The 12849-nt window shown below is 57.9% G+C and overlaps 1 protein-coding gene across 2 annotated transcripts; it reads right to left on the bottom strand.

Moving 5' to 3' along the window:
• Window positions 1-1698: 1698 nt before the first annotated feature.
• PAX1 (paired box 1) lies at window positions 1699-11482 on the bottom strand. Of its 2 annotated transcripts, XM_074347789.1 has the most exons (6): window positions 11209-11482; window positions 10160-10789; window positions 8543-8685; window positions 7826-8048; window positions 3684-3772; window positions 2928-3042 (listed from the first exon to the last, which is right to left on the bottom strand). In XM_074347789.1, the coding sequence occupies exons 1-5, from the start codon at window positions 11480-11482 to the stop codon at window positions 3726-3728; spliced, it is 1317 nt and encodes a 438-aa protein (XP_074203890.1). In that variant the 3' UTR covers window positions 2928-3042; window positions 3684-3725. The 2 variants fall into 2 exon arrangements, with proteins under 2 accessions (XP_074203889.1, XP_074203890.1); XM_074347788.1 differs by lacking the exon at window positions 3684-3772 and having other exon boundaries at window positions 1699-3042.
• Between the last annotated feature and the right edge of the window lie 1367 nt (window positions 11483-12849).

The raw sequence follows: 12849 nt of genomic DNA on the forward strand, positions 1-12849 counted from the left end.
CTGGGAAATGACTTAAATTATTCCACCCAACATGGTGAGTCCCCGGCACACACACCAAGCCCTATGCATGGAGATCAACAATGCAATATTTAATGGGATCTTTTGAAAAGTGTTTCAATTCTGGGTCCTTCCATCAACCCTAAAAATGGCTCCCCTGTCCCTGGTTAATGGCAAAAAAATCATCATCTCCAGAGATGTGCAGCACCACCAGCCACCACAGGGCCACGCACGGGAGGGGCTGTTTCACAGACAGGACACCAAGGCTCGGCAAGGTCACAGGCCTCTGCCTCACCCAGGGGAGCCGGGGCTCCCCCTGCGCTTGCTGGGACATTCCAGGGCCCGCAGCCTCAAGGGAGGAAGGAGAGCCCTGCACATCCCCCAGGGCATGACAAAGCAAGCTGGCCCCGTGAATGCTCCTCTGGGGCCCAGTGAACCCTGGAAGACCCTCCTCCAGCCGCACTGTGTGGTGAACTGCAGAGGACAGCTCTGGAAAGCGCCTCCCTCCCTTTGCAGGGGCATTTACAGCCTAGGCACCTGCATCCTTTCTGGGCTGCGCTTTCCAGCGCTTCTCACCCCGATCCTGGCCAGCCCAGAGGCAGGGTGGGGAGTGAACCGCAGAGGAAAAAGGATGGCAGCAACCAGAGACAGTCTTCTCACTTCTTCTGCAAAGGCGAGGCGCCTTCTTCCTGGTGCAAGCCAGCCAGTCCTCTGGGTGCCGAAGATGGATGCGTGAGAATCCCGTGGTGTAGATGAACTCAGCTAAGACAGGCTGAGAGGAGGAGGACTTGAGAACTTGCTTCTTTTTCACACTTTAGTGCTAATATCCTTCTGAGCAGCCTCCCTGCAGGAAAGGCCAGTGCCACAGGCTGAGGGCCCCAGGCTCGAAGTCCAAGCCCCAGTCCTGCTCTCTGTTAAGATGGTGTCACACAGATTCCATGTCCAAGCCCTGTGATCCACAGCCTGCTGTATGTGGTCCAGAGAAATAAACCAAAGCTCTAGGCCTTGATATTCCTGTCTATAAAATGGAATTTTTTTTATAGGCAAGAGACTTTGAAGACTCGGAGAGAAAAGTTGCTGTATGAGAAAAGTAGACATTCTTTTTTAGTTTTGTTGACTACCTTCAGCAGGAACTACTGCCGTGAGAAGTAATGCAAACAATTTCCCCACAGGTGTCCTCCACGCATCCGAGCAGGCAGCCCCACTCACAAGCAAAACCATCCATTCAGAACTCTCTTCTGTCAGTTTCAGAAAGCCAAACGCAGGGCGGAAAAACAAAACCATTAGCCAGAGACGCCTTTGCAGTGAGGAACCCCTGGACCGCCCGGTAGCCTGTGATCATTTTCTTTAGCTTTCAGATTGTTAAAAAGGTTCTGAGAAAGTCGTCCACTGTTCCTTGCTGCCCCCTGCCCATTTTTTCCCTCTAAGAAATGACTTCACTTTGGGATGGTTTCCACGTTGTCTCCTTGTCTCAGTTCCCCAGGGCTGACCTGGAGTTTCCAGGGCCAGGTCCCTGAAAGTGGCCCTCCCATCTCACGGCCCCCACCACCTCCTGCCCAGCTGCTGCTGCCAGTGCTAATGAGTAAACCAGTAAAGCAACCCCTCTAACCAGTGTTCCTGCTGGAAATGCGGGGCTCCAGGGGGTGGGAGACACCGACACAGCCGTCCAGGCTAGACAGACTCGCCCACCCTCAAGAAGCGCACTTTCGATGCTCTCCTTTATTCAAAGGCAGCCACGTTTAACAGGTGCTGTAAGGCTCTCACCAGTGGCATTTCTATGACTACAGAAATTGCAGTTTTATGTCCAGGGTCCTGCCACCAGTGCGCCTGAACTTGGAAGCAGGTAACAGAGCCTGTGTGATGCTCTGGAAGACACTTTCTGGGTTTTTTCAACCCCCATCCCCTTGCAAACCAGAAGCCAGATTGCACCTTTGTACCCGGAAGCAGTTTGTGGTTTAAATTAACAAATGTGCTGACCCCTGAATACCAAAACCAGTGCTGATGCGTCTACCATATGCCAGATTCCCTCCTGTTGGGTGTGGAGGGTGAGAGGGGGCACCTCCAGGCACGCATGACTTTCTAACTACAGAAAATACCAGTGGCCCCCGTGCCCCCCACTCCTGCCCCAGTCTAACATCATCTCAGGGGGACCAAAGAGAAACCCAACCACTGGGCACTGAGAAACCATGCAGACGAGGATATTTCCAGACATCATCCGGGGAGGGGGGCAGTTCATCCAGGTTTTGTTCAGGTTCATTATTATAAAAATATGGGGGGAAGCTGAGGCTTCACTGTCCATGCCCCAGGTTGGAGCCCCCTCTGTTAGCCTGGGGAGCCTAGAAGGGTGGAGGCTTCAGAGAGGAGGGCGGGATGGGTCTGGGGCTCTCCGGAAGGGGGTGGGGACAGGTGGCAGAAGGAAAGAAGACAGGCAGAATCCTGACTGTAAAGGCCGAGGGAGACAAGGGGGTGGACGGAGTTGGACCACAGGAGCGGGAGCCCACGTAGACAGGGAGACGGAGGGAGGGAAGGAGCAGAGACAGAGGAGGGGAAAATGCAGAGGGCGAAGGTGGGGAAGGAAAGGATGGGTAGGAAGGAGGGCGGGCGGGGAGGAAGAAAGGAAGCGGAGGGGGAGCGGGAAAGAGGGAGAGAGGGGAAGGGAAACCGAGGGAGGGGCGATGCGAAACTGCCCTGGGAGAAGGAAGAGATGCTGGCGGCCTGCAGGGCGAGGCCGCGTCGGAGCAAAGGTCGCGACGAGGATGCAACAGTCTGAAACCAAAGTTCAGAGAAGCCAAAACCCCGGCCGACAGAGGATGCGCAGCGGCTCGGCGCCGGGCTGGACGAGGCCGGGCTGACGGCTCGGGCACCTCGGCGGCGGGTCCTCCGGGTCTGCGCCCCGCCGCGCCCGCCGCCCCGCCGCCGCCGCCCTCGGGCTCGGGCTCAGCGACGCGCGGCCCTAGGAGGTCGAGGCCGGGATGGGCAGTCCGTGTAAGCTCCCGAGGCCGTCGGGGGCCTTGCTGCCGGGGCTGGGCGGCTTCCGGTCGGCCACTGCGGGAGGAAGCACAGGGCAGCGGGTCACTGCCGGGCGCGGCGCCGAGGGGCAGGCCCGGGGCCGCGACAGCGCGGGCTGCTCCCACACTCGGGGCGGGAAGGAGGAGCCGCGTTCCCCGGCGCCCCGCGCGCCCGTGGGCGCCCACCCTTCCCCGGCCTGCGGGCGCCACTCACCCGCCCAGCCTCCGCCGCGGCCCTCCTTGCAGGGCCGTCCCGCAGACTCTCCGCACCGCGGACCCCCGCCCCCACACCACCCCCGCAATGCTCTTGGCCCCTCGCCGTCCAGTAAAGGAGGCGCCAGGCGCAGCGAAGCGCTGCAGAGCCGGGCGACCCTGGGCCGGGTGATGCTCAGATCCCAGACATCTCTGGGAGGGAGCTGGATGCCGAAATCTGCGCACCCCGTCTCCCGAACCCCGACTCACCCCAGACCCCAGCCAGCGCACCGGCCCGAGGGGCTGCCAGCCGCTCAGATCGCCTTTCCCAAAGCAGTGAAGGGCTTCCGAAGGGCCTGGGGAAATGGGTCACCAAAACGCCCCTCGGGGAGGGCCAGGGACGGGGTGGGGGGAGCGGCAGATGCCCATTAAGTGGGCGGCAGACCCCCTTCTACCCCCGCGGCCCGGGGATCCAAATGCGCTCACCGCTGTGGGCACAGCACGTCCTGGGGCGGTGGGCCTCCCGATTTAGTGCCAGTGGTCTTGCCGGATCAGGCGGCATTCTGTGCGTTGCTCTATAAGGTTTGGGAAGGGGCCCAAGTTTTGCTACTGGAAGCCAGAAAAGTGAAGCCATGATTGGGCAAACTCTGTGTTTCCTTTCCCAGTGCTCAGCCGCTTCGGCTTCTGCACCAGGCGGTACAAGCTTGTTTATATCTAAAAGCGCCTATTTTCAACTTTCTTTTCTCCCCAACGCCTCCTCTAAAGGGGGGCGCTCGGAGCGCCTCAGTGTGGGGCGAGGGGCAGTTCCCCGTGGTTTCCTCCCGCAGCTGCCCTGGCCCGGGCCTCGGGCGCACGGCCGAGCGGGGCCGACACCTCTGCGCCAGGGACGGGCGCGCACATCTGGTTTCCCAGAGATGGCGAAGGGGCTGAAGACATTTCCAGGACAGCCCCCTCGCTCGCCCGGCTCTCTTTCCTAAACACAGTTGTGGCCGCTCAGTCAATGAAGTTTTCAGACCTTTTCATTCCACCCGGTCCACGCACTTGGAGGTGAGGGCCTGCTTAGAAAAGAGCTGGGGAGGAGCTGTCTCAACCAAAGGCCAGTTGCCTGAGAGACAAGCGAGAAAATGAATTTTGTGAAAAATAAACACCCAGGAGGCCAGAGGCAGATTCCACTCCACTCTACAGGGGCCGTCCGGCTGCTGCATTGTTAGCTCTGCCCCGCCAGTCCCTCCCCATAGGACGCCCCTCTCCTTCCCCACCTGCTGGACCCAGGTCTGCGCACGTGGGGACCTCCTGGGGGCCTTGCAGGCTTGGGCCAGGGTTAGGACTGCCACAGCCTCATTCACTCTTATGGGCAGAAATGAGGGCAAGCTTTTAAAAATATACATGTATATACTGGAACTGCGATTCCAGGGCCACTGGGACCGTGGGGCGTAGGGGAAGGGGTGTCAGCAGGGGTCTAGAAAGGGGTCTCCCAGGACTGCGTCAAATGAGACCGAGATTGGCGGCCGCAGGCTCTCAGGCCGACGCCTGTGCCCGAGAGCTCCTGGCAAAGCTGGCTTCTAGGATCCTGCAAGAACTAACCTGGAGCAGAGATGACTGGACCGACCTGCCAGTTATCTAACAAACATAAAAAACATGTTTCCTTGAGCATATGCAACATCTTATCCGTTTGATTTCTAAATCTTTAGTCTTTCCCAGACCCGGCTCGGAGGGATTTTAGAGCTGCGAGCTTTGGAAGGCTTCTGAAAACACACTGTAAGCACCACTTGTCTTGCGGGGGTGTCCGGTGGGGTCTGTCCACTGTCTGGGAGGGGTGGGCGAGGGCGACGGCCCTGCGCTGGATGGGTGTCCGATTCCTAGAATATGAGCACCTTCCATTTAGATGAAATGGAACTGTCCCATTCACTTCTCAAGAATTAAAGTTTCCTTTCACCGATGGGAAATGTAAATCATACTCTTTTGCCCAAATAATAGGGAACCCAGACTCACTATCCTTCACCAAGATAAAGTTAACACTTGTAATGCATAAAGTATAAAGTGACATTTGAGTAAGCTTCTCTTAGGATAACAGTTGATGTTGATCTGAACCTGATTTAGAAGACACTGAAGTATATGTACAAACATACACATAAATATACGTTATATGTATATTGTGCATTTATGGCTAGATGATCAGAAATATTTGTCGTTTATGGAGCATTCATAATATTAAATTGCTTTCAGTAAAAAAAAAAATTTCTTATTGGAGAAATTCAATAAATGTTACTCCTACTAGTCTTACGAAGTGCACAATTAATGATATTAAGTAGTCTTATGGGATAGGTTTCTCTGAAGATAGTTTCTTAAGCAAAGATTAGAAAATTAAAGCCAGTGATTCATATTACTTTACTTTGTAATTTTTCACAGACCACTTGGGACAGCGGAGGTGATCTTTGAAGTCAGTTTTTCTGCCAATGAGAAGAAGATTAAAAATCCATAACCCAAGTAGGTATGTAATTCTCATTATTTATATCTTCCTGTCCAAACACAAACGCTTGTATGCCAGCTGGAGAAATCATTTTTAACGATGGCCCTGATTTATTTGATGGTCCTTTACCTGGATCTTTAAAGAACTGTCAGGATCGGGAAATTAGGTTATTAATTTAACAACAAATGTAGCTAATTATTGCTGCGGATTTTGGAAATAGGTGGGGTATTTCATAATAGGAAGTAAAAATAATGGTCAAAGGGGCAGGAATGCCATTGTCATTCAGTGACTCTGTATTTCTGAAAGGAAAGGCTCTTCTAAAGAAAATCAACCACGAATGAGCCCCCTCTCCCCCTAATTAACTAGAGTTAGCTTAGAGCTCAGAACTGCATGTTTACCTCTGGACTGTTACCTACATTTGATAATTTGTATCTAACATGCCCCGGGCCCAGTAGCTCTGCTAGGAAAGAACCTTCTCGCTCTGAAGACAGCGAGTCCTTTCTTTCAAGTCTTCCCTCACTTAGGGATCAGCCCAGTGGAAAAATCATTTAAGTTTGTGGCTACACTTTGCTAAATCAAATGAATCTGCTTAGTTAAACAATTTTAGTATAGTAAGTGTAATTTGGTAAATTCCATTTCCATTTCTAATTCAACAGACAACCGCAGGTGTCAAGAAAACAAGTAGAGGCCAAGGAGGGCAAGGATGAAGCTCTGAGCAAAACACTCCCCCCTCCCAGACCCCTTATCTGTCCTGAAAGGGAAAGTTCAAAGGAGCTCTGATTCTCAACTTTTAAAATTTCCTTTACTTGGATTTTCCTGCAAATAAACACATAGTATTTCCCTACTACACTTAAAGTAAGTTTAAAGCTTCAAGGAGTTCTAATTCGCAAACATTTGTAAACTGATATCCCAGAATGTTTGTTCTCTGGAAACAGTGAAAATAAATTGTTTCTCCACTTGACTGTTAATGAAAGCATCTTAATCCCCCCTCCATAAATCATACTATTATGGCTCCATGAAACTGTGAAAATTTATAAATAAAGCTTTTTGCCTGGGCATCACCAAAGAAGAAGCTCCTCCTGCCCCCCTGTCCACCCACCGCCGCCTGCCCCTACTTCTGCATTGGCCGGCGTGAGGTCGATCCGCTAGTAAAGATCTTTTGGTAATCCAGAACGCCCCCGTGCCCTACGCTGCCCCAGGCTGTGCCCAGCCTCTGCAGCGAAAGAGGCTGGGTCCCTGGGCTGACTCCCCCACTGTAGGGTAGTTGAATTTGCAACTTTCTAGTGCTCAGAACCTCAGTGCAGGCAGGTTCAAAATTGGCAAATCTAGCCACTCCTCTCACCAGTGAGGAAAATGTGGACTCTAAGGCAGGTGCGCTTTTCCCAAGTCATAGGAAAAACCAGAACCCAAAGGTCAGTGTGAGAAGTTGCCTCTCACACTGTTGGCTGTCAGTGAAATTCCTCGGATCTGTTAGGTGGCTTATCCGAGAGTAGATGCAGGGAGGAGGAGGCAGCAGAGCTCCCAGCCACACTTCCCACACAAAGAAGGACCCCAGCCGCTGCCCCGAGCTCAGAAGAGTCTAGACTTAGAGACACAGGATTGAAATGCTCTCTCCTTTCCCAGAGGATGTGTTTAAGAAGATGAATGCAGGGGAGAACAGGGCCTGGCATAAAAAACAAAAGAAAGAGGAAGGGAGGGAGGAAGGAAGGAAGGAAGGAAGGAAGGATGGATGGATTTGGAGGTGGAAGAAACAGATGGGCAGTGCATGAGAGGCGCCCCTGCTGCGGGGTTCAGGTGCCACAGCGGGTTCTCCACGGAGAGTGCAACTCCACAGGCCACAGGAAGTGATCCTGGAGGGTGCCTTCTAGACCCTTCTATGCACAGAAACATGAGACCCAGAGAGGGGTCTCTTTCTCCACCCAAGTTGGGAGTCGGTCCTGGGGCCTCTCTCAACCTCTGCCTGCCTTTCTAGGGACACAGCATACACCTGTTAGAAATTAATCTGCTCCAAGACGTTACAGCTTCAAGTGTAACCCAGAGGAAGAATCTATGCTGGTACACACTCCAGCCTCTGTCTGCCTGTCTGTCTGTCTCTCTCCTTTGCACCCTTCCTAATCCTCTGGCATTCATCTGAACCCCTGCCGCCCGCGCCCCTCACCTTCTCGGCTGGGATGCTTGAAGGTCATGGCTGCGGCGAGCTCCCCGCCGTGCACGGTGACGCCGGCCCCGGGGGGCGCCAGCGGGGGGCCCTGCGCCGGTGGCCAGGGCGGGCCCGGGGCGAGGTAGCTGCCGGCCGGCGAGCTGTACACGCCGTGCTGGTTGGAAGCCGGGTAGGCGCAGGCCGGGAGGAAGCCGCCCACTGCGGAGAGGCCCGAGGCCGACTGCGGGGAGAGCAACAGAGCAGCTGCGGGCAGCCCCGCCGTCTTCTCCAGCGCAGGCGACTGCGGGGGCGGGGGTCGCACTTCCCCCGCTGGCCGCCTAATCACCCCCACGGGAAGCCTGGCCTCTGTTGTCCCAGCAAGGACTCAGCCAAGTAATTTCCACTCAAAACTGTTAGAAATACTAATACAACATGCAGGGGATCATGGACTTCACCCCCCCAAGATTTAGAGCAAGGGAGCCTCGAAGTTTTGTGTTAACGGGTCCCAGGTTATTTTTTAGCAGAGGTGTCTTGGCGAACGGCAAGTCCGACCCCTTGGAAAGCCAGCGCACCCCAGAAAGGAGAGAGAGACTCCGCGGGCGGCCGGGCCGCCGACCCCAGCTCTGCCCAGCTCGCCTGCCCCGAGGCGGAGGGGCTCTCTCTCCTCTTTCTCCCTACCCGCTCCGACCGTTCCGCTCCCCGGACTGAGGACGCCCGCGTCCCCGCCCTCGTTACCTGAGTGTATTTAATGTCCGCCTCCAAGGCCGGCTTCTCGAGCCCGTTCACGGCCGGGCCGGCGGGGAAGGCCGAGCGGTTCACGCCAGCCCAGTCCTCCATCTTCGGGGGGTAGGCGGCGCCCTCGCTCCCCGCCAGGGCCCCTGCGGGACGCGGGCCGATTAGCGGGAGCGTCCGGATCGGCGCAGCGCACGCGAGGCCCGGGCGCCTCTGAACACCTGAGCGGCTGCCGCCGGGGGCGTCGGAGCGGCCGCCCCGGGTTTCGCTTTCGCTCCCTAAGTGGCAGGGGCAGGTCGGCTGGGCCCACTCCGCGCCCCTCCCAGCCCTTGACCCGCTTCCCGCGAAAACAGGAGGTCTCCGGCAGCCAGGGCCTTTCCACTGTTCAGAGGCAGCGCCCCAAAAATTACAATCCACAGCAGGCTCAGGAGAATCATATGGGCTTCTCAACGTCTCAGTAAGAGTCTGGAGGGCTGGAAGCCATTTCTACTCAGCACTGTTTCTGGAGCCACCCCAGGCCTCCCCAAAGAGGCGGCAACCCAGCCGCCCGAGCACCCCAGGCCCATGCCTGCTCCTCCCGCACGTGTGTGCTCAGGGGACTGAGAGAAAGCTCCAGATGTGGGCTCAGGCCCGGCGAGGTCACCTCCCAGCCTGCTGCCCCCGGGCCACTCTGTGCGAAGCTCTGGCTGGAGCCTGCCGCCCAGGCTGGGTTTGAGCCTTGAGGAGAAGCAAAGTGAGTGTGCAGCCCGGAGGCGCCCCCGCTGCCGCTGGAGCTAAGCCGTCAGTTTCTTTCTTGCTGCTCCTCCTCTCTCTCGGGCTACGGTGAATTTTGCCTCTTACTTTCCTGCTGAGTCAGCTCACTGAAGGACTCACCATCCTCTGGCCGGCTGGGGCCACGGGAACAGTGTGCAAAGACTCGGGACTCAGTCCAGCCCCTGCAGTTTGCTCCCAAGCCCAGCACTGAGGCTGCCCAAAATTTCCCCCCTCTCCCACCTTCTTCCTCCACACCCAGAGGGGTGCCTGCCGGCTTGCTGAGAGTTCTAATTGCAGGCCAAGGGCAAATCCATAGGAGCTTCTACCCTGAGGATGGTTGCAGCTTCGGGTGCCTGCCACCCTAGATCTCAGCTCCAGGATCCACAAGGCTGCCCCGCCTGCTGGAGATCCAGGCCACTCTACCAGAGCAGCCAGCCAGCCAGCCTGGTCGCCTTTTACTCAAAGAGCCTTTGGGCCTGGAAGGGACAGAGCCCTTTGGGGGAGGGATCCCGAAAGATCTCGACCTTAAGAAAGGGTCGCAGAATTGACTTTGCGGTTTGTTTGGCTTAGATCTGGCGATAGGGGTTTGCATACTTTTTGCAAGAATGAAAAAGCGCAATTTCAGGCCTCTGAATTTGTGGTCGGCGATTGCTCTTCCATTTGGGAAATATTTTCCATATTTGTCATAAAAAGTTCAAGATGTCCGAGGACTCCCACAGAAGGCCCGGGACCCTCAGCCTCCCCTGCCAGCCCGGAGCCCTCCCCTGAGCCAAGCCGACTGGAGGAAGACGGCCAGAGCGACCCCTCATCCCCTCCCGCCTCGGCTCTACCCCTTCCGGGAAGGCCAGAGAGGCAGGCACGACTGACCTGTTTGCTCCATGAACGTCCGGATGCCCAGGATGTTGCTGACCGAGTGAGCCGAGGGCCAGGAACGGGGGATGCTGACGTGGCCGGCCGTGCCCGGGACCCCGTGGTGGCTGCCCATCTTGGCAGCCGTGGGGGATACGGGGCTGGGGTAGGGGTACTGGTAGATGTGGTTGTAGGGCAGCGCGGGCTGCGGCGGCGGCTGCTTGCTTGCCTCGTAGGGCCCGGGCTGCGCCAGGCTGCCGATCTTGTTGCGCAGGATGCGGCTGATGGAGCTCACGGAGGGCACGTTGTACTTGTCGCAGACGCCGTCGGCCAGCAGCCGGTCGCGGATTTCCCAGGCAAAGATGCCGGGGTCGCCCTGCTTGTAGTCCCGGATGTGCTTGACCACGTTGGGGGTAGTGACGCGGGGTTTGCTGCCCCCGATGGCCCCGGGCAGAATGGAGCCCGTCTCGTTGTAGCGCGCCAGGATCTTGCTCACGCAGCCGTGGGACACGCGAAGCTGCCGGCTGATGTCACAGGGTCGGATGCCCAGCTGTGCCAGCTCCACGATGCGCAGGCGGATGGCGTTGGGCAGGGGGCGGCCGTTGACGAACACGCCGCCCAGCTGGTTCACCTCGCCGTACGTCTGCTCTGCGGACGCGCCGAACGAGAGTGAGCGGAGAGGAGAGAACACGGGCAGGTTAGTCGAGGGTGGCCGCGCGGGGACGGGGGCCGCACCAGGGCGCCTCCAAAGGTGACCGGCGGGTCCTGAGCATCAGAGCAAACTGACCGAGTCCGGCCCCGGGAGTCGGCAGGGGCGCAGGGACCGCAGAGGGGGCGCCGCGCGCTTCGGCCCTCCGTGCCCTTCCGCGACTTCTGACGCGTCTGCTTGGGACATCCCTTCCCGCGACACGCCGAACCTCCCCCCACCCCGGACCGTGGGCGAGCAGAGAGCGCGGCTGGTCGGGGACCCGGGACCTGGTCTTCCAGCAGCCTCGCGGGAAGGGAGGCGCCGGGACTCCACCCGCCTCGTCCGCCCGCCCGCGCCTTGCTTGCCGCCCGCCCCTTACCCATGGCGCGCGGGCCGGCCAGCTGCCTGGCGCCGAGGCGGCCGGGGCTGGGCCCGGCGCGGTCCGGGAGAACTCGGGCGCCGCCGCCGCGGGAGAGGCATAGAGGGAGGGCGCGCGCGAGCCGAGAGCCGCGGCGGCCGGGCCGCGGGCTGGGAGAGCGCCGTGCGCCGCTGCCGAGCGCGCCGCCGCCCGCCCCCGGGCCCGCCGCCGCCGCCGCCGCCCGCTCCCAGGACACTCTCCACGCCCGCGACCCCAGGCCTAGGGTGAACTTCATCCGATTAGGAGAAATTCGTCTGACCGGGAGGCTGCGGAGTGCGGGGATCAATTTGACGTGTCCTCCACGTCAATGTCGGCAGTCACGCCGGAGACGCGCGAGTTGGCAGCTCATTGGTTCCCGTCACTGCACCCCGGCGCCCCCCTCCCCGCCCTGAAACCCTCCCCCCTCCTCCCTTCCTCCCCCCTCGGCTTTCCCTTGGAACCCACCCCCTAAACACACACACACACACACACACACACAAACACACACGTCCTCACCCCAGCTGGGCTCCCACTTGCTCCGCTCCCCTCGAAGCCCCTTGCCCCTCCGGCTTTGAGAATGATGTGCTAGTCATTTTAAATTGATGAGCATTCATTAGTACTAGTACTAGTTTTGGTTTTAGGTTTATTACTAATCTCCATCGTCATTACTACTAAGACGTCAGAGGATTACAGTTGATCATGGCAATGTGGTCAGTGTGGGGGCTACCTCTACGCCCCTCTCCCTGGACGGGGGGGGGGGCTCGGAAGAGCAGCGCCAGGGGCTCAGCTCTGGGAGTGCATGTGTCGCTGTGAGAGCCCAGCGCACTGCAGAGCTCCCGGTGAGGAAGGCCCAAGGCACTTGAGGTGCAGTGACTCCTGCGTGTGCCATTTCTGGCTGACACCCCAATCTCGCTTTTAGAAAATCTTCAGTGTTTAAGACACACACTCCCTGGGGTAGTAATGTGATTTCAGGGCTGTGAGAGGGACACATTCTAGATTCTGTCTCCCTGAGAACAGGTCCACACGGGAAGCAAGTCGGAAAGGGATTCTGACCTGCTGCTCCCAGAACAGGGGCCCCAGGGTGTCTTGGTGGCCGGCCAGAGGTCACAGGCTATGGCTCCCGCTCTAGGCCTAAAGGAGGATTCCTTTCTCCCAAGCCGGAAGCCCGCATCCCTCGCACCCGGCAGCCTGGCCTCACCTTTCACCCAGCACCCACAGCTTCCAGGGCGTCTTTGTTGACGACTGGATGGTCCTCTCCCTTCATTTAAGCGGGGTTCATGCAGCCCTGAACTCTTTGGCCTTAACTGTCAACTGTTTTCTCTATTTCTATCCTGCGTCACTGCCGAGCTGTGGATGTCCCAGGCTGCAGCAGTCCCAGAGGGAGCCTTGTGGTGAGTCCAGGGGACAGCAGGTGGAGGGAGAAAGGTCCTGGGTTTGTGCTGAACTGATAGGAGAAGGCCGAGGGGACCTGGGAATTCTGAACTTGGGGCCAGTAAGCACCAAGGGCATTGGACGGAAAGTATAGAGGCAGGAAGGGGGGCCTCGGATGGAGCCTAGGAAAAGCCCCGGTTCCCGGGACTCCCACATGCCCCCAGTTCTTCTCAGGAGGAGGGAAGAGCCCCC

The sequence above is a fragment of the Camelus bactrianus genome, chromosome 19 (assembly GCF_048773025.1).
Source record: "Camelus bactrianus isolate YW-2024 breed Bactrian camel chromosome 19, ASM4877302v1, whole genome shotgun sequence".
NCBI classification, from domain to species: domain Eukaryota; kingdom Metazoa; phylum Chordata; class Mammalia; order Artiodactyla; family Camelidae; genus Camelus; species Camelus bactrianus.